A 20,161-nucleotide genomic window follows, 5' to 3' on the forward strand; every position below is an offset into this window, starting at 1 on the left:
GCCTTAGAGTCATCTTTTTCAAGCACCGATTTCCACCTGTTAAATGCTGTACTCACTTGTTACACTAATAAAAAATATCACCTGCATAAAGAACTTTCCACAGAGTAAGATTTCTGCAGGTTTTTGTCAGCTTGTCATAAGCGATTATAAACAGGAGTGGACTGATTGCACTCCTGCATCTATTTTTAGTTCAAAACGCAAAGCTCACAACTGTGGTAGAGTCTGGAAACTTCATTCATTAGTTGCATGGAACTAAGTATCCAAAGAATAACTTCTCTTGGAAGCTTGTCAAAGAAAATTTTGAAAAAGTTGCTTTTTAAGCTGGAATTTCTTGCAGAGTTACAACTGTCCCAATTGCCTGCTTTCTGGCTGACTACAATCTGATTGTCTTCAAGTCCAATGTAAACAAGTTCTTGATGAACCATCCCCCCCTAAGTAATCCAATTTACAAAATTCCAACTACTTATGTTTACTACGCTATAATCACATTGAGTAATGTATACCCATTAACCCTTATCCTCAAGTGGCCTCTAGGCCTTGATAAATGGTGATTCCTATGTAAAAAAAAAATGATAACAAATAATTAGGTTTCATTCATTTTACAAGTTATTTTTGCAGACTGATCTTTAAAATAAATTTATTATGTATAATACATTCTTTTTAAAGATTGATCCATATTCTGCAAAAATAACTTGTAAAATGAATGAAAACTAATTATTTTTTATCCATATATATAAAACACAAGCGTTTTTGTATATCTAAGAAAGGCTTTTTTCGCTGGGATTCTTGCATCGGTTGCTATTTTGGAGAAGTTTCCTTATACTTCCTTTATTATAATATCTCAGATTCAAAAATGGACGTCGTCTCTATCTTTATTTTGATCGACTTTTAAAAAATTCCCTCTGTCCTGTTCTTTCCATTGTTTGTCTTTTTCGTATAAATAAAATGAAGCTGACCAAAGCAAAGTCAACAGCCTCCTAGCCTTCCAAGCTGGGACGTCTTGAAAGCAATCAGCTTTGATCAATGTGGGGGGAAACCCTTTATATTAGACAATTGCTATTCATTTGGATGTTTCCAGAGTTCCCCTTTTTAGGAGGAGCTGGTTTTCCCAAACATTATGGGGCAACAAATATGGCAGAAAGCTGAAAACTTGACTGACCTACAGCTAGTCATTTCGCTATGACATGAGCGAAAGTGTAACACGTTCAAATTTGAACGTGTTACACTTCCGCTCACGTCATAGGGATGTCAACCTAATGGTTGACATCGCTAAATTTGAATGTGTTACACTTCCGCTCACGTCATGGCGCAGCGGTAAACTCTCAGGTTTTCTTTCACTTTCTTTTCCACCTTCATGTCACGGGTTCGAGCCTGCCTGCCTACTATTACTTTTTATTTAATTTTTTTTAACACCTCCAAACACCCGGGTAACGGCGGGCACTCTTTTTTTTTGGGGGGGGGATAGGGTTTTCCCCAACATCATGGGGTTAACAAATATGGCAGAAAGTGAAAAGCTTAACATATTGAAAAAGCTACGTTCTGCGCCTGCGTGATTCTTAACTTAATTAGCACTCATTAAACAATCCGCTATGGCGTAATTGTTAGCGAGAAAAAACAAAAACCCCATGTTTTTGAGTCTGATTCCATATCTCTCTATCTTTTTATTTATTTTGTCTTTTAATTACCAACACTTATTTTCACATTCTTTTCCTTCTTCGCGATATGGGTTCGAGCCTGCCCGTCTACTACCAATTTAAAAAAAATTTTTCTTAACATTTACAAACACCTGGGCAACAGCGGGCACTCCCGCTAGTTATAAATAAAAATATGAAACTTAGTAATTTTGAAATAAAATAAAAAGCCTTTTTTTTTGCATTTCAGGCTGTGTATCCTTTTGTTAGAGGATGGATCGAGAGGGAGGGAGAAAGAGGGGAGTGTGTAAATTATATTGAGACACGTTGACCGGAAGTCAGGATCAGCTGATCGGATTGCGTGTGAGTCACGTGATCAGGTTAGCTGAATCGTTGAGATTTGGTTTGGGCTTAGAACGCGACGGACGGCTTCACAGACATCTCCTCCCTTTCACTGGGGGAGGGGGAGGGCACTGACGTGTGTAGAAACGAGACCAAGAGAAACCACGCAAGCCAAAGATTCACTTTCCATCCTTCTGCGAGACATCTGGAAAGTGAAATAAACTATAAAACTAATTCATTGTTTGGAGTGAAATGAATCTGCATCCCCAAAACAAATACCAGTCTCCCTCCAAGACAAGATGAATTCAGATGGACCAACATCCACAACGTAGAGGGTATGTCCGAAAATACATGACATGTACCACACACACATTCACACACAAAAGCATATGAACATATCATATATCATGTATATGTTGTTAATTAAGTAATAATGATAGTAATAATAATAATAATAAAATTGGAGAAAAGAGAAAGAAATAAGATTTAAGCAGTGTAAGAAATAAAAAAAAGACACGCTACTGGGTTGAATACGGGGTTAACTAGTTCTTAAGTTTTGGAAGAGTCAAAGGTTCAGTCGATATTTATTCTAATTTTCGAAATGGTCATTTCCAATTGTAGAACATTTTTTGTGTCATTTTTCTTTCATGGGATTTTTCTCCAGATGTGTAGTCATTATTAATATTAGGTATATACATTATAATTGAAATGATTTAGGAAAAATAAGATGATACTGAAGATGGTTGGCCTAGAATAAATTAGAATTTTAGAGTGGGACCAAAATAGCAATTACGTAAACGGGTGTATTTTTGAGAAGTTTTTACAGATGTGATAAGCCAAAAGAGAGATTTTCTTTTTTAATAATTTGCTTTTTGTGTTTTGTTTTTTTTAAAAGTCCATGAATATTTTTTCGCAAGAAGAGTAACTTGCCGGGAAAGCATTAGAGATGCCCCATTCGGAGAATAAGATAAACCCTGTGGAAATTGAGGGCTTGAAAAAAAAACTGGTTGCATGTGATGATTCCAAGCAGGAGTTAAGACTTGGCTCAATTAATTAGAGACAGGCATGGAGAGAATACGAGAATCCTTAAGGGTACCAAAGACCTATTAGAGGCAGTACCATAGGTAAATCACATATAGCTTAATGAGGTGAGAAAAAAGTAAAATATACCGTAGGTACGTAAGAAGATATAACCTTATATTTTTTTTTTTAGAGATGCATGAATGCGGGATATCTCTGCTGGATCTTGGAGGCTCTGATGGGAGGAAAGAAAAATCACAAAAATTGGGCCATAGCTAGAAATTAGGCGCAAATAGGTATCATGGCGCAAAGGGGGGGGGTTAATTAGTTAAGGGTGATATTTTCTAAATTTTCATCAAAATTCCAGGAGTTCAAGAAGGGAAATCCAAGTGAATCAGTGTGATAAAGAAAGGTATATCTTAAAATTTGGAAGCCAACCACGAAGATTAATTATGAGCTTTGAGATGTCCCGGAGAAGATAAGATAGTTACAAAATGAAAACAAAGCCATACTTAATAGAATAACCAGGCAAAGGATACGATCAGGGCATTTTTGGATGAAAGAAGTTATCAATTTCGAAAGAGATAAAGTGAAGCCTCTAGTTTATGGCATAAGGGTGGCAGGATAAAGCAGCTGACATGGATCAGGGGAGGAATACCATACACCCAAAAAGTAAATGTCAAGAAGATCAGAGAAGGTCTGATCTAATAAAAAAAATAAATAATAATTGTTAAGTCAGTTGGAAATGCTGACTAAAGGAGTTTTTTTAGCTTGATCTTAGCCGTGTGGTTGTGTAGATATAGAAAAAATGTACTAGAATGCGTACATTTTTTGAAAATAAGGATAGAAGGAATATTAGAAAATGGATCAAGAGAAAGAGGCGAGTGTGTAAATTATATTGCAGACACGTTGATTGGAAGTCAAGATCAGATTATCGGATTGCGTGTGAGTCACGTGATCAGGTTAGCTGAATCGTTGAGATTTAGTTTGAGCTTAGAAGGCGACGGATAGCTTCATAGACGTCTCCTCCCCTTCACTGGGGGGTCGGGAACGCTGACATGTGTAGAAACGAGACCAAGAGAAACCACGCAAGCCAGAGATACACTTTCCATCCTTCTGCAAGACATCTGGAAAGTGAAATAAACTATAAAACCAATTCATCGTTTGGAGTGAAATGAATCTTTGTCCCCAAAACAGTTACCAGGCTCCCTCCAAGACAAGATGAATTCAGATGGACCAATATCCACAACGCTGAGGGTATGTCCGAAAATACATGACATGTACCACACACACAAAAGCATATGAACATATCATTTAATAAAAAAACCACTAGTCGATCACACAATGTTAACTCTAATTAGATCACACACGATCTACTTTATTAGGTAACACTTTTAGCATCATAAATTCTCGTTTTCATCCTGCAAGACAAATTAATGTCCATTTAAATTATTATAATTCTAATAAATATATACAGTATTTTCCCTGTCCTGGGTCATTGTATTAACAATTAAAAATTATAACTTATTGGTCACCTTGTAATAAAAAATAAATGTTTACAATATGTTTTTATTAAATTATTGGGTGAAAGTACAGAATAAATTTTTAAAACATCAGAATGTTTTGTTAGTATAAATAAAAATATAAGTACTAATTTTTTTATCTGTAAAAACAGTCTTTGTTTACTGTTTTACTTTTAAAAAGAATAACACCTAATGTTTTGTTAGTATAAATAAAAATATAAGTACTAATTTTTTTATCTGTAAAAACAGTCTTTGTTTACTGTTTTACTTTTAAAAAGAATAACACCTAATGTTTTGTTAGTATAAATAAAAATATAAGTACAAATTTTCTATCTGTAAAAAAAAGTTTTTGTTTACTTTTCGGGTTGTGTACACTTTTAGTTTCCTAAATTCTCTTTTTCAAATTACTTCATTCTCAAAGATTATTAAAAATTATTATAATTCTAATAAATACAATGCAATATCTTTCCTGTTTTCGGCTATTAACTATTTACATTTAAAACTTATTTATCGCCTCTAGATAAAAAGTCAATGTTTACAATATAATTTTATTAAATGGTTCGGGAAATTCACAAAATAAATTTTTAAAAGACTAGTCCATATTCTGAAAAAATAACTTAAAATTAATACAACCTAATACTAGGTATGTCAACAGCAACCCTCTATCTGCTGAAAATCCTTGCAAAACGTGAAAAAAGTCGTTTTTAAATTGCTCTATTATATTTTTTAATAATTTAAAATAAAATAAAAGCTTATTCTATGTACTTTAAGTCTGTGCCATTTATTTTTACGTGTATGATAATGCACGAGTAACATTTACAGTTTAAATAACAAGCCAGTTTGGTTACTTCAAGCCATTTTGTTAACGAAATTTCGGAAGCCATTTTACTCCTTATTAAATTTCTTCATTTTCACACGGTTGCATGTATTTTATATGAGAACCAATGAGTTAGTTCGAAAGCTGATATTTTCTGTTTTATTTCATATTGTTTCATCTAAAAACATTTGTTTAAAGTTTATGAAAAATATAAATGAAAATTTGAATAATTCAAACAAATCTAATAAAAATAAAGTAATGAAACATATATATATATAGATCATTCAATAATCTATAAACCTAAAATAAAATATAATTCGAAACTACGACGTGTTTATAATGAAAATGACTTTAATTATAGCCACCATGTGCATTTAAAATCGATGCATCAACCATTGATAACTGAATTTTTTTATCCCAGTACAGCCAACTAATATTCCATCAGCATGACATCTATGGACGAAATATATCGAGAAATAGGTCAGGATTTATTTCAACACATTCTATATAAGATATATGTATATTTTAAATGTTTTAAATTGGTCATTCGAAAAAGATATTCGATCGTTTGTGTTATATTCCTAAATACTTAGGAAATAAAGACAAACGTGAGTTACACCGAGTGGTATATGTAATGGGGTTTATTTATAATACAGAAACGTAAGGCTGCTCGCCTAAGGTAAATAGAAGTACATAGTAACAAGTATGGGGAAGAAAGTCTGATAATCAACACGTAAGACTATCCGTCTTACTGCGACTGCTTGTCTGCCGCTGTCTGCCAAACAGTCCAATATATATATACAGTTTGTAACCGGTGTATAGCCAGTTATGTTCCTTCACAACAGTTTGTGAATAGTTTTATTCATCACATGCCGTCATTGTTTATGTTGAAATGTTGCCCAAAAAAGTACTTTCTCAGCACAGTATTCATCTGAAATTAATTTAATATAACGATAAGACATTAATATTAATTTTATGTAAAATTATATGTCATATTTGCCAGGTATATTTTGTTAAATGAAGATTTTTGTCGCGAGTCAATTATGGAAGAAAGCTGCCATCATGGCAAATTCACGCGTTACTGTACTGTTTATTTACGGTCGTTGATTAACTCAATTTTGTCTCTTTTCGAAAATGGTATTTCTGTTATGAATAAGTATACTAACATTTTCTTCACCTACTACAGATATTCCGCTTTTCCAAACTGTTTTGTTTTTTATTATTTTTCAAAAATTATTTTGTAATGAAAATATTTACACAATAATGGGGCATTTTTACTCAAGTTTAAAGTTGAAGTAAAATATCTTGAAAAATACACCGCTTACACTATTTTTTAATATTATTTAGGCTAGCACCTGAATACAATCGCAGAGATTTATAACATCATCAACATAATATTCTGTAGTGATTTACGATGAGTTTAACCGAAGACCCCCCCCCTCTCCCCCCAATAAAAATGCAATTTTCCGGGGGCACAGTGGGTATAAAACTCTGAAACCAACATTGCTTTGTTTGTTTGTTTTTCTATTAAATAACATGCTTATTGTTTCTCAATCTGATGTCAGAAGGCAGTACTAAAGGTATGATATTTTTCTGTAAATTTGGCACATGTATACATATGATCATTTCTCCATACTATAAAAATATTGAAACTGATAAGAAAATATAGGGCATAATTGATGGAGCAGTTATCCAAGTATTACCTTGACAGAATGTGACAAATAATGGATTTCTTTTAATTTTGTTTTTCGAGATGATGTACAAACCCATTTACAGCAATGTTTCATGGCAAAAGGACGTGGGGGGAGGATGTCATTACCTAAAGTGGAATGTTCCAATAAAATCATTCCTCAAGTTTATTTCTTGAAGGAAAAAATATGAGGAATCATGGGTTACCGCTATCACCTGGCTTAAAAAATTGTTCCCAGTTTATCCTACCGATAAGTGGAAAACCTTAGTCGAGAGAATTTTAGTGCAAGTTCAGGCTTGCTCAACAGCAGATCGTCCAGCATTCTACACCAATGTCATCAATATAGACTTCCTAGTTAAGTACTGTAAATTTGACAAGGATATTTGAAGTTCCTCCAAAAACGTATATGATTTGAAGTTTGAATTTCCTCCAAAAATGTATGATTGAATACACAGTAAAAATTGCATTTCTCTTTTCAGGTGAAAGTTGTCAGAAAATAGGATTAACACAGTGTTGTTTTGGAACCCATGCTTGGGCATAAACTTTCACCTGCTGAAGTGACAAATGGTGTATCACTTGAACTTTACAAGCTGTTCAGTCCAATGTTCAATGAATTGTGCCCTGGTTGTTCTAATAAAGAGTATCTAGTGGGACATTTGAAAAGAATGTGGTTGAGGAAGGAAAAAAAAGAAAACTGAAGTTAGAAACTTTCCTGCAGAATCCTTTTTTTGAGAAACCTAAAAATAAAATCACTGCCATGATACAAATCAAGAACATTCAAATGAAATAGAAATATATTTAAAACAGCAAGAAACTGAGAACAGGACAATCCTAAAACAACTTACGGATGCAAAGAACATGACTTTGCAAGAAAAACTGAAAATAATGAAGGAAATGTACAAATGGAAGGGATTTGGCATGAAATAAACAGTGCAAAGGAGACAATAGTAAAAAAAGACTGTATTATCAAGCAGATGAAAGAAAATCTCAAAAATATCAATGACAAATATCAGAAATTGAAAAATGAAATTTCCCCCAGAAAGATCAGAGCCATGAAAAGAATAGAATCCAATTTGAAACGAAAACCAAGATTTTTAACAAAAAGATTATCCAACCAGTGTGCAGCTGACCAACAAAATAAACACAGTGACAGTAACAAAGTTATGCGTGAGAAAATTTTGAATCTCCAGAAAAATTATAGTGTACAAAAATTGCTGAAGTCTGTAGTTTTTTTTGCCAAATCTCAAAATAAATAAATTAAAATTATTTTTATAACATCCATAAGGAATCTATGGACTTTGTTTTCCTAATAATGGTTTTGTCCCTCTCTTTTCTAACCCTAATTTTCAACTAAATTACAAATAAATCCACACACTGACTCACTATTTCTTCACTTTTCACAGATAGTCTTTCTGAAGATGCTGATTAAACTTGGTTAAATGCATAAAAGATTATCTATATAATTAATAAACATGTTCTGAGATATTTCAACACCATCTTATGTTTTTCACAAGCGTCTTTTTATTCTACTACACTCAGTATTCAACATTTTATCTCTGTGGCATTTTCTGTAATGATCTACAAGGATCATACCGTTTTATATTTACCCTATTTATATATATAATTTTCAACCATAGCCTTTTTTAAATGTGATAAATAGAAAGAGCACTCCCAAAAATAGCTAAATATGAACTTTTATGTTTGTATTTGAATAGGTATATATTTTCTGGCTATTTTGTTAGTCGGATTTGGGAGTTTTTATCACATTTTGACAAATGATGAAAATGCACTTTTTTCAAAACCTAAAGTGTCATATTTAACAAAGTATTCATTCTATTACTTCAAAAAAAAAAAAAAAAAAAAAAAAAGCTTCCTCGTGGTATGGTCTTAATGTGGTATTTGAAATATTGGGCTGATACGACTATTGTTCTTGGTTTTATGGGTGTTCAAAATATGGGCTTTGGGCCATTTTCATATCATCCGGGCAGATTTGTTCAATGTTATGTAAATACATATAAACATGTATTTATATGTAATTATGTAAATACATATAAATATTGAAAAATTGGAGTTAAATTTATTTTCTAGTTTCTAGTATAGACAGAGCATTGACTGACACCATGTTGTCAAGTGGTGTTTGGAAAAGAAATTTCAGCAATCTGGTTTAGGTCTAGGGCAGCTAATCAAATTGCCTGAACATTAATAATGCCAGTGTAAGGGAGCATTCATTTATTATGTATGGTAGGTATGATAGATATAGATTTAAATTGTTAGATATACAGAATGAAAAGACACACACTGACAGTGCGACTGGTATTATGAAGCTAATGTAAGAAAATACCTATTTTTTTTTCTGAGCATGTAACAGTAGATATTTTAAAGAGGGAACTATTATAAGAATTTACGGTATTGAATAAAATGCAAAAACTACAACAGGTACTGGCAGGTTGCATGACCATATCAAATTTATGTGATGTCTGTATTCCTATATTTTTTTCTAGATAGGAAAAATTGTTTCCATTTTATTATATATATATATATATATATATATATATATATATATGTGTGTGTGTGTGTGTGTGAGTGTGTGAGTGTGTGTAGTAACAATATGTAGTAATAAATAGTGATACATAATGATAAATAGTAAGATTGTACATCTAGAAAACAACCTATTGGTTTAAGGCTCCTAAAATTTATATTAGAATTGTCTGCAAGGACCCATGGTGTAGTGGAGAGAGTACTTGGTAAAAGTAAATTATTGGTTATAGGTTGTATATCAAAAAGTTGTAACGTTGTGCAATTTATGTTTGGTGGGAAATATTTGTTGTGGTGGAGATTCAGTTTCCTTGCTCAGACAAAAGTAGAAGCACTTTCCTGAGCTCTTTGAAAAATTCCACAAAGATAAAATTATGAAATAAAACTGGGAGTGTTTTTGCCATTGGGCAAAAGATATTAAAATTATTGTGGAAATGTTTTTAAGAGAAATTATTAGGTTGGTGCAAAAATAATATCGTTTTTTGACGTTCAACTTCAAAAGATCATAACTCCTTTCATAATAAACTTTATTAATCGAAATAAAAACCATTAAAATCGACACATTTTTGCCAACAAGAAACAAGTTTATTTATCCCATTAGCATAGAAATCCAGAGTTCTGGAAGCGATGAAATCATTGAAGGGCGATTGAACATCATCTAGGCTTTTGAAGCATTTTTTCGTGCAAGAAGTTGTCGAGATAATCAATGGATGAGAGATCCAGTGAATATGAGGGAAGAAGCAGAGTCTCGTAGCCAAATTCGTTTAGCTTCTGTAGGGTCAGTTGAGCAACATGCAGGCAAGCATTGTCATGGAGAATTGGTCCTTTCATACTGACCAGTCTCGGGCACATACATTGGAGCTTCTGGTGCATTTCGTCAATTTGTTGGCAGTATTTTTCTGCTGTAATCGTTTTGCTTGGATTCAAGAAGCTGTGATAGATGAGACCAGCTGCAAATCACCAGTCACCATAAACTTTTTTTGGTGCAATTTTGGCTTCGGAAAGTGTTGCAGAGTTTCTCCGGCATCCAACCACTGCGCCGAACGTTGCAGGTTGTCGTAGAGGATCCACTTCTCATCACACGTCACCATCTGCTCGAGAAATGGGACACTTTTGTTGCGCAGAAGGAACATAGAAGACACCTTAAAATGGCAATTTGTTTTATTACGGTCCAATTCATGTAGCACTCATTTATCCAACTGTTTTGACTTCCCTATTTGCTTTATGTGGCAAGTGGCAAATGATTGTTGAGTGGTTGATCTCGAATTCAACAGCAACTTCTCGTGTGGTTTTGCGAGGATCGGCTTCAATTAAGGCTTTCAAATGTTCGTTATCAACCGCAGTTGGCTGGCAGCGACCTTCTTATCTTAGGCTCTCGTCACCATTGCAAAATTTATAGAACCACCGTTGTGCCACACGTTCATTATTGGTTCCTGGGCCAAATGCATCATTGATATCACGAGCTGTCTTGGCAGCTTTTCGACCTAGTTTGAACTAGAACAAGAAAATTGTGCGAATTTGAATTTTGTCCATGCTGTCAAAAAGCCTACAAAAAAATGAATGAAAAGATTGAGAACGATAATGAATAACACAATTTGATAGAGCGAAAAACATATTTCAAATTGATTTAAAACATGGCTATATATATCAATGAATTAATTCAGAAATTATATATAAAAGTAACATACGCGAAAAAAAAAACGATATTGTTTTTGGACCAACCTAATATAAAACGGTGGATCAATGAAAATAGTTTAACTGAAAAGAAATGTGCATGAGCTGAGAATGTGAGTTGTGTCCCCCTCCAGTTGTCTAAGGAAGAAAAAATGTTAATGCATTGTATGCTACTCATGAGAAAGACATAAGTTAAAGATTGCTATTAAGGATAATAATTTAAGTAATAGTGATGTCGATGAGAGTAATAATGAAATTTGTGATAATGATAATGTTGGAGAACATATCCCACAGCAAACAATATATTCAGAACTGATTTAAATGTGCAGAAGAGGCCTTGAATCTATGGAAGTCCCAGGCAACACATTATTTTGAGACAATGCATGGCAGTTGAGGATGAACTGACCTTTCCAGTTATCAAGTAAATTTTAACTAAAAACTGAAGTGAATTAAAGAAACAAAAAATATATATTTTGCATGGTTCTACAGCTATAAATATAGTAGTAGAAATTATAAAAGAAAAAAATGTATACAGAAAAAAAAAAATGAACGAACTATCGGAAATCTAATTCCCCCGTCAACGGACACACAGACACAAACTCCGAACTTTAAAGGCAACATGAATTATCTACCGTTTTTTTCTGTTATACCAATGACTGCTATACAACGCATGCTACATCCGCTTACATAACTTGTGGATACGTCATTTCCTTTTATACTCTCTCTCACCTCAGGTATGTTTTCCTTCGCTTTGATGTAAGGATGACCCGCAATCATCTACTTGACACACGCAATATCTATACACAATCACGAGAACTCAACTCCAAGGTATGAACTGTCTATTTTTTGTAACTTGATTTAAATAAATGCATATATTTGATTGTACATAAGATGTCGATATTTCTGTGTATTCATTCCTAGTAAGATGTGTAACCTGGTGTCCTCTACAGAACACTATAAAGAAATAAAAGGAAACTAAGTTTAGCATGTACATGGTTTCAGTCATAAAGGACTAAAAATATAAAAAAGATGTACCCTATTGTTAAAGAAAATAATATATATAAAAAATTAACCATTTTAGACAAAAGAAAATAAATGATGCATGTGTAAACAAACATTACATAGTTGCTCTTTATTCATGAATTGTTGAAATTTGCAATTGAATTTTTTTTTTTTAATTGTTTTTTTGTTTTTTTTACTTTGGTTATATGTATATATACACTAGCAGTTCAGCCCGGCTTTGCTCGGGCCCTATGTACTGTTTATAACTTGCCCTACATGTGAATACACTTTATGTAAGATTTTAAATGTTTAGACCAAAAATTGTCTCAGTAATTTTGTAAAGACCGCAGAAGTAATTTTTTTATAACTTGAACCTCAATTTTGACTCCTTAACATTTATTATTTTGGTCCTCAAACCAAATTAAAAAGTTTGATCCATCTCCAAATTACCTACATCTAAAATTTCAAGTGTTTAGACCCAAAATTGGTGGAGAAATTTGGTAGAATCTGCAAAGGTCAACTCTTTCAACTTTGACCTCTTGGCAGCCAAATTTTCACTCCAAAACTGATTAAAATGCTTGCCGCATGCATGAATACCCGTTATGTATAAATTTTAAATGTTTGGACCCAAAATTGGCTGAGTAGTTTGCTAGACACTGCAAAGGTGAAATCTTTTGAACTTTGACAGCTCAAAATTTCAACCCACATAGATTAAAAAATCACAGAGGTCAATTTTTTTTTTTTAACTTTAACCCCAATTTTAGCCCCTTAACATTTGTTTTGGGCTCAAATCAAATTAAAAAGTTTGATCCATGCTTAAGTAACCTACATTTAAAATTTCAAGTGTTTAGACCAAAAATTGGCGGAGGAGTTTGGTAGAGTTTTCAAAGGTCAAATCATTGAACTTTGACTCCTTCACGGCAAAATTTCTGGCTGAAAACTGATTAACAAGATTTCCCCAAATCTCAATCCCCCTTATGTCAAATTTCGAGTCTCTAGACCGAAAATTGACAGAGTTATTTGGTAGGGAAATATACACAGACATTTTCCCTTTTATAGATATACTAGTGAGGGGTACCCGGCGTTGCCCAGGTGTTTGGAGGTGTGTGTGGTTTTGGGTAAATCAAAACTCGGGGGGAGGGGGGGAATAAATAAAAATATTTTGGTAGGTAAGTATGAGGATCGAACCCGAACCCTTGAGGTAAAGTTGGAAATTAAAGTGTGAAAAAAAAAAGAGTGTGATGTTAACCATTGCGCCACCGCGAGATGCTAACGGAAACATGTTTGAATTTATAATAATTACTTGGATTTGGCAGGTGCACGTTTTAATGACTTAATGAGGTCAAGTTTGACTGCGGGATAGTATTTTATTTACTGCGGAAACGCTTTTTTTATTTTTATTTTCCCAAATGTTGGGGGGGGGGGACAGCTCACCTTGTCCAAATTGAATAGCAATTGTTTGATATATGAAAAATATTTCCACATTGAGTAAAGCTGATTGCTTTCGGACATTTCCGCTGACGGAAAATGCCACCAGAATTAGTGTCGCTTTTATTATAGGAAAAAGACTAATCCACATGCGGCGAGCGACAAATGTTGAATATTTATCTTCTCAAAGTCGAGCAAATTAAATAGACAGGCGAGCTCAGTTGTTAACTTTGAGATATTATGATTTACATGTGATATAAAAAGTTTTAAGAAGTTGTGAACTGACTGACCGCTTCTCTGAAAAAAGCCTTTTGTAGACATACAGAAAAAGCGAACACACATAGACACATACATTTTCGCTTTTATATTTATAGACTAGCAGTTCCGCACAGCTTTGCTCGGGCCCTATGTACTGTTCATAACTTTATGTGCATATATATATATATATATATATTAAAAAGTGTGTATATGTATGATAATGTCTTTCTTTATAAAAGGCTTCCATAGATAAAAAGTTAGTAGAGACAGCAGACGTCAAATTTTTTAAAAACTTTGACCTTAATTTTGACCCCATAACATTTACTGTTTTGGGCTCAAACCAAATTATAAAGTTAGATCCATGTCCAAGTAACCTATATCTGAAATTACAAGTGTTTTTTTTTTTTTTTTACATCGGCATCACCACATTATCAAGGCCCAGAGGCCACTCAAGGATAAGGGTTAAAGAGTGTACAGTAGAAATTGGACAATATAGTAATCATTAGTAATGAAAATTTGGTAAATTTGATAACTTATATGGAACGGCTCATCAAGAACTTATTTACTTTAGACTTGAACATAACCATATTGTAGTCAGCCGGAAAGCAGGAAAACGGAAGACAATTCCACAGGCGTGCAGTTCTAAGAAAGAAGCTTTGTTCATGGAATCTACGATTAGGTTTAGGCACAGATAAAGAGTGGGGGGAATTATTGATAGTGTTTACAGCTAGACGAGTGTTTCTTGTGAAAGTTTGGCGAGAGGGGACCATAGATTGAAGCTCAGTCGAACACTTTCCATGAAAATAACGATACATCAGAGACAAACTCGCAACATCTGTGAGATAGAGGCTGCAAGGAGGAGAAAAGGACATCTCCTACGAGGCTACGAAGTCTATTTTGAACTCTTTCAAGGCAGGACAAGTCCTTTCTAGCAGCTCCTGCCCAGATGTGGCAACAGTATTCCATCCTTGGACGTATCTGGCTCTTATATAGATAGAGAATAGCATCAGCAGTGAGATATTTACCGGATCGATAGAAAGATCCCACCATTTTTCCAGCGGCCTTGGCAACAGATTTGATGTACGTGTTCCATTTAAGATCAGGAGTAATGGTCAAGCCCAGAAGCTTGTCAAAACTTGAGGCCTCCTGAAGACGAGAGCCATTCATTTCAATTGATGCCAAATGTGGATTAGAATGTTGATGATGTAAAGAGAGAAGCTTGGTTTTAGATGCATTAAAAGTAACTAGCCACTCTTTTCCCCATTGTACTACGTGCTCAAGATCAGAGGAGAGAGAATTGGAGAGAACTTGGTCGTTTACTGTCTTAGATGTGCTACCATTAAACCCAAAATTGGCGGAGGAGTTTGGTAAAAGTTCTCAAAGGTTAAATCGCTGAACTTTGACCCCTTGACAGCAAAATTTCTGGTCAAAACCTGATTAAAAAGATTTTCCCAAATCTCAATACCCCTTATGTTAAATTTAAAGTCTGTAGACCGAAAATTGACAGAGTTATTTGGTAGGGAAATGTACACACACAGACATTTTCACTTTTATAGATGTATAGATAGATTTTTGCAGGACTGAGTAAAATGCTGCAAGAGACAGCATTTCCCACAAAGGTATATGTAAGGATGTAAACATGTGCTGTCACATATGAACAACAGATATGCAGTTGTTAGATGTTTAGCCAAGGGGGGTGGCACGGAGAATTGAAAATATCACTGATCAGTCAGACCACCCAAGATATATTCTCTTTGCTTGAAGAAAATAAGACCATCATTAAGTGAGATAAGTCCTAAGTTCAGCTTTGTGAGAGAAACATGCCCAGAGTCATCTACAGATGAGTCCAGAAATGGAGATGGGTAGATGCTATCTTTGGTGGATCTCTCTAGTAACCACCAAACAATGACCACTAAAAAAAGGCCAGAACCAGTTAAAAGTGAAAAGATTTCAGGAGGTAGAGAGACTGACCCTCTTCTTCGGAGGAGAAGGACCAGGTTTGATCTTTTGGGACGGAGTAAAAAACAGCGTTAATGAGTTTATGCAAGTCTGGTCAGGCAAGGATTTGATGCTGCAAGTCTGTCATTCAAATAAGTAGATTGTCATTCGACTTGTAATTTTAAAAAGTAATAAACAACTTTCATTTGTTCATTTGGTTTTGCTCTTCATTGCAACACCAACTCGATTTACACACAACTTTGGCCTGGACATAACATGTAGAACAATCATGGCTGGTGCAATAAATGCGCATGTCACATGTTCTAAATATGGCTGTAGCAATTTAAAAGAATTCAGTCTTTTTAGTAAAAGTTAAAAAATCCATTTAATGAGTTAAGTAGAAATCCATTTTTTCTGTTCAAAAATGAAAGATCTTAAATCGGTATAGTTTAAAAAGGAAACTAATCACAAAGAAAAACACTGTAATGATGGTTAGGTATAGCTAGTAAGATACTAAAACTTAATAAAATTGTTTTAACAAGATACGTACATACTAACGGCTATTTCAACACCATGGCCAAGATTAAAGGTTATTCTGCGCATTGCTCTTTTCTTGTGATCCTTGGATCGGACACTGAAATAAATTGTAATTGCATAAGATTAAAGAAAATGAGCTAAAATAGAAAAACAAACAAAAAAACTTCAAGAAATGTTATCTTTTAAAGTTTTGCCATGAGTAACCTTTTGATATAATTATGTTTTAAAATATTTGATTAAAATGAAAAAAATTAGTTATAAAATATAAATAAGTATGATCATACGACAATATAATTATTTTAATAGAAAAATGTAACAGACTTTACAGAAATTAATTAATTTACTATCATGAAAATTCAGTGCTTGCTTTCTCCATTAATTACTGTTTCTCTTGCAATAATAAATGCTTGTCAGGGTTAATAATATAAAAAAATTTATCTTTTTTTTCTTGTGAAAATAAGTCTTAAAAACTAAAATGAATACTTTTTTCTTCTTGATCTCTTTAAATAATTTAACAATTTACATCTTTTTAAAACAAATATTCTCACTTGACAATGATGCAAAAATCAAACGATTGATTCTTTGCAACATTTTATATTCAAATCTTTATGCTCTTAATTTTATTTTCCAGAATTTTTTCTGTTCCTTAATTGGCCAATTGTTAGAAATTGGCCATTCTATGTATCCAACTGAAACTCTTACATTAGCCTAACTCAAGACAAGTCACCACATGTACACAATGAAGCAGTGGTTGCTCAAAAAAAGGGGATTCACAGTCACACTTAGTTCACTAATTATGTTCAGAAAGGTATAAATCCTCATTTCACCAGAGCTAAGAGTAAAATGAATTATTTGTAATCAATAATGGACTTCTCATGTAAATTAATTTTTATGTCCAGAGATTAACTGCTAATGATTTTCAAGTAGACTCATTATGTAGTCAATTCAGAATGACAGTTGATGTCTATATATATTTTAGTGAAACAAAGAGAAACAAATGGATCACTGATACCAGCCTGACATGCCGTTTTGTTTGGTTAGAAGGGATTCCTGTATTCTGATTACAGGTCTATCGCTTGGTAAAGAAACCAAGTATTATTTTAACTGGTAAAGAAACCAAGTATTATTTTAACTCATGATTTTGTTTGGAGGGAAAATCCCTTTGATACAATGCTGACAAAAACCACATAACCAAACTTACAGCCAGTATTGAAATCAAATAACACCAATTCAGACAATGAAAATGCCAATGCAGTGAATGCACACACACGTATCTGACTTATTAAATGCTTGTTTTTTTAAGTCATTTTTCTCAACTTTATGTGCATTTTAATTAGACAAAATATATGCTAAAATACAACTCAATTTTTAGATCATGTTTGAAAATTTTCCATTTTAATTGTTCTAATTCACCACAATTTGCAATTAACTTATGTTGCTTATTCTTTAGTTTTTCTACTTTCATCCTATCTCACTGTATATGATGTTTTACTCTCTGCTCTTATATAGCATCTATCACTATTCAAGATAAGGAATTCTGTAATTGAGGGAAAGAAAGAGTGAGTAAGCAAAATATTTTCAAACAATTTAACTTAAGTGTAACATCCTTTTCTAGCATTATATATAAAATACATGTTAGTTACCGGGAGAGAAGTTCTTCTAATCTGGCTGAGGGGGGAGGTAAGTCTGTCACCTCATCTTCATCAGAAAAAAGAAGATCCTTTTGAATAAGAAAAAAAAAACATGTCAAAATATTGGATAATCATGAATGAATTTCCAGTTTTCAATTAAGAACTATATTTTCTACTTAGTTTATTATTTTTTTCATAAACTCATGTATAAAAATAGCATCTTATTTGCCTATAAGCATTTGCAAATGATTGTTGAAAATGTATTTTATTGTTTGTTAAATTATATCAGATTTTGGTACTTTTTGTTCTTTGATAGATTTTTTTCGCTTCATATCACCAAATGTTAAATTGTGTTTTATCAATAATAATGATAAATCTTTTTCAATAGAATTTTTCCATCTTTTGCTCTGTCAATATGTTGTTTTTGACATAAGTTTTGTTTCAACTGTAAATTTGTAACTTAATTTTTATCAATAATTTTATCAATATTATTTAAATCAATTTTTCAAGAATTTATGCTGCTTTCAATAGAAAATAATTTTCAAAGCATTGTCAAATTTTCATAGAATGTTTTGTACAATTTATACAAAAAAAAAAGCATTCTTTGTAAAAGAATTCAGACAATTTTTAATGCTTGATTCCTTGAATTTTGTCTTCGACGATTGGGTGATTCCATCTTTAAAAAAAAAAGATGTGTGCATATGGGTGTGGCTCAGAGGCTAAGGAATAAGGGTGGAAAGTTATGTTTTGGTTTTGATTCTAGCTGATGGCACCCAAGTCACACATATATATATATTTTAGCTTTAGCATATATTGGCCGATGGAACCTCTGATCTTTTTTAAGCATTCTTATTGAACTTGAGAATATTTCGGTCAAACTCGGGGAAACTGCACAGAATTGTGAATAAAACTTTTCATTGAATCCATGAGGGCAGCATACTCTCATTCCATCAGCTATGTTCTGGTCCAAAGTAATTCCCAATTGTGTTTTGAGTATAGCTCACACTGAAGATTGAACCTTCAACCTCCAGAAGAGTAACTTACAAATGAATTTTACCAATTACTTTATCTGTTATGCCATGGGTTCTTGCAGTATGAATGAATTCTAGTATGAATTTTGGAAGTCCTCAATCTATTTTTGTCTTTAGATGTACAATCTTACTAGTTATCACTATAGATTATTAAATATATATATTTATTAATTATGACTATTATAATTAAGGATTCCCATATTGTATTAAATTCTATTCTAGATCTGCTTTGTAGGTGATTGTCGCCCAGCATGCTGCTTCATCTATAACTTTACTTTGTCCCATAAGGGTAGATGGTTTTCCTTTGCCCTTCATATTTAGTTAGGCATACTCAACTTTTCAATCTATCCACGCTTTCAATGTTCTACTTTTATTGGCCAACATTTCTCACCTTTGTATAATTTTCCACAATTACATCTCATACACATTTTTTAGTTATCTTGTGAGTCAAGGTCCCTATGAAATAAAATCAGTAAATAAACAGTAAAAACAATACTCATTGACAAACAATATGGATTTCATCCTGGAAAATCAACCACTGATTTGCTGACTAATATCACACAGGATCAGTGAATCAATGTTCATTTCTAGAACAGTTGCTCTTGACATATCAAAACATTTTGATAAGGTTTGATCACAGCCAACATAAATAGAAGAGCGTTTTATTAAAAAGTAATGTGACGTGCTAACATCAAAGAATAGAGTTTGGTATTAACTATTACGAGGATGGTTAGTTTCTGTTTCATTTCTTTAAGAAATTTCCAAGGGATTTATAAAACTGGCCCAAAAGTGACTATTTTATTTTCTGCAAGATAAAAAATTATTTTACATATAGACACGTGCAATTAAAAATAAATATTTTTGCTGGGAAAATACTGGAGTTTTATCTTTGTTAAAAGCGTATTTAATTAAATCAGACTTTTTTTTAATTACAATCCATTTTCTTGATAATACAGCAAACATCTGCCATGGAGCCATCGCTCTCCACAACCACATTGGTGACTAAAGAACTTGCGTCTACCCATACAGTTACATCTTGTCCACTGATACACCAGTCACTTTTCACTGGATCGTCCTGGGCTATTCTTGTACAAATGTTTGCAA

At 33.0% G+C, this 20,161-nt stretch overlaps 1 protein-coding gene across 6 annotated transcripts in view; it reads right to left on the reverse strand.

Moving 5' to 3' along the window:
• LOC145293149 (DNA repair protein Ku70-like) overlaps positions 1 to 20,161 on the reverse strand; it is a 462,221-nt gene that overhangs the window by 182,021 nt on the left and 260,039 nt on the right. For all 6 annotated transcript variants that reach the window (XM_080139577.1, XM_080139576.1, XM_080139578.1 and 3 more), the window contains 2 exons: positions 18,039 to 18,115; positions 16,409 to 16,492 (listed from right to left, as the gene is read on the reverse strand). In XM_080139577.1, coding sequence (XP_079995703.1) covers positions 16,409 to 16,492; positions 18,039 to 18,115 — 161 coding nt within the window. The remainder of the gene's footprint in view (positions 1 to 16,408; positions 16,493 to 18,038; positions 18,116 to 20,161) is intronic.

The sequence above is a fragment of the Euprymna scolopes genome, chromosome 14, assembly GCF_053919585.1.
Source record: "Euprymna scolopes isolate OS-2025 chromosome 14, ASM5391958v1, whole genome shotgun sequence".
Lineage (NCBI taxonomy): Eukaryota > Metazoa > Mollusca > Cephalopoda > Sepiida > Sepiolidae > Euprymna > Euprymna scolopes.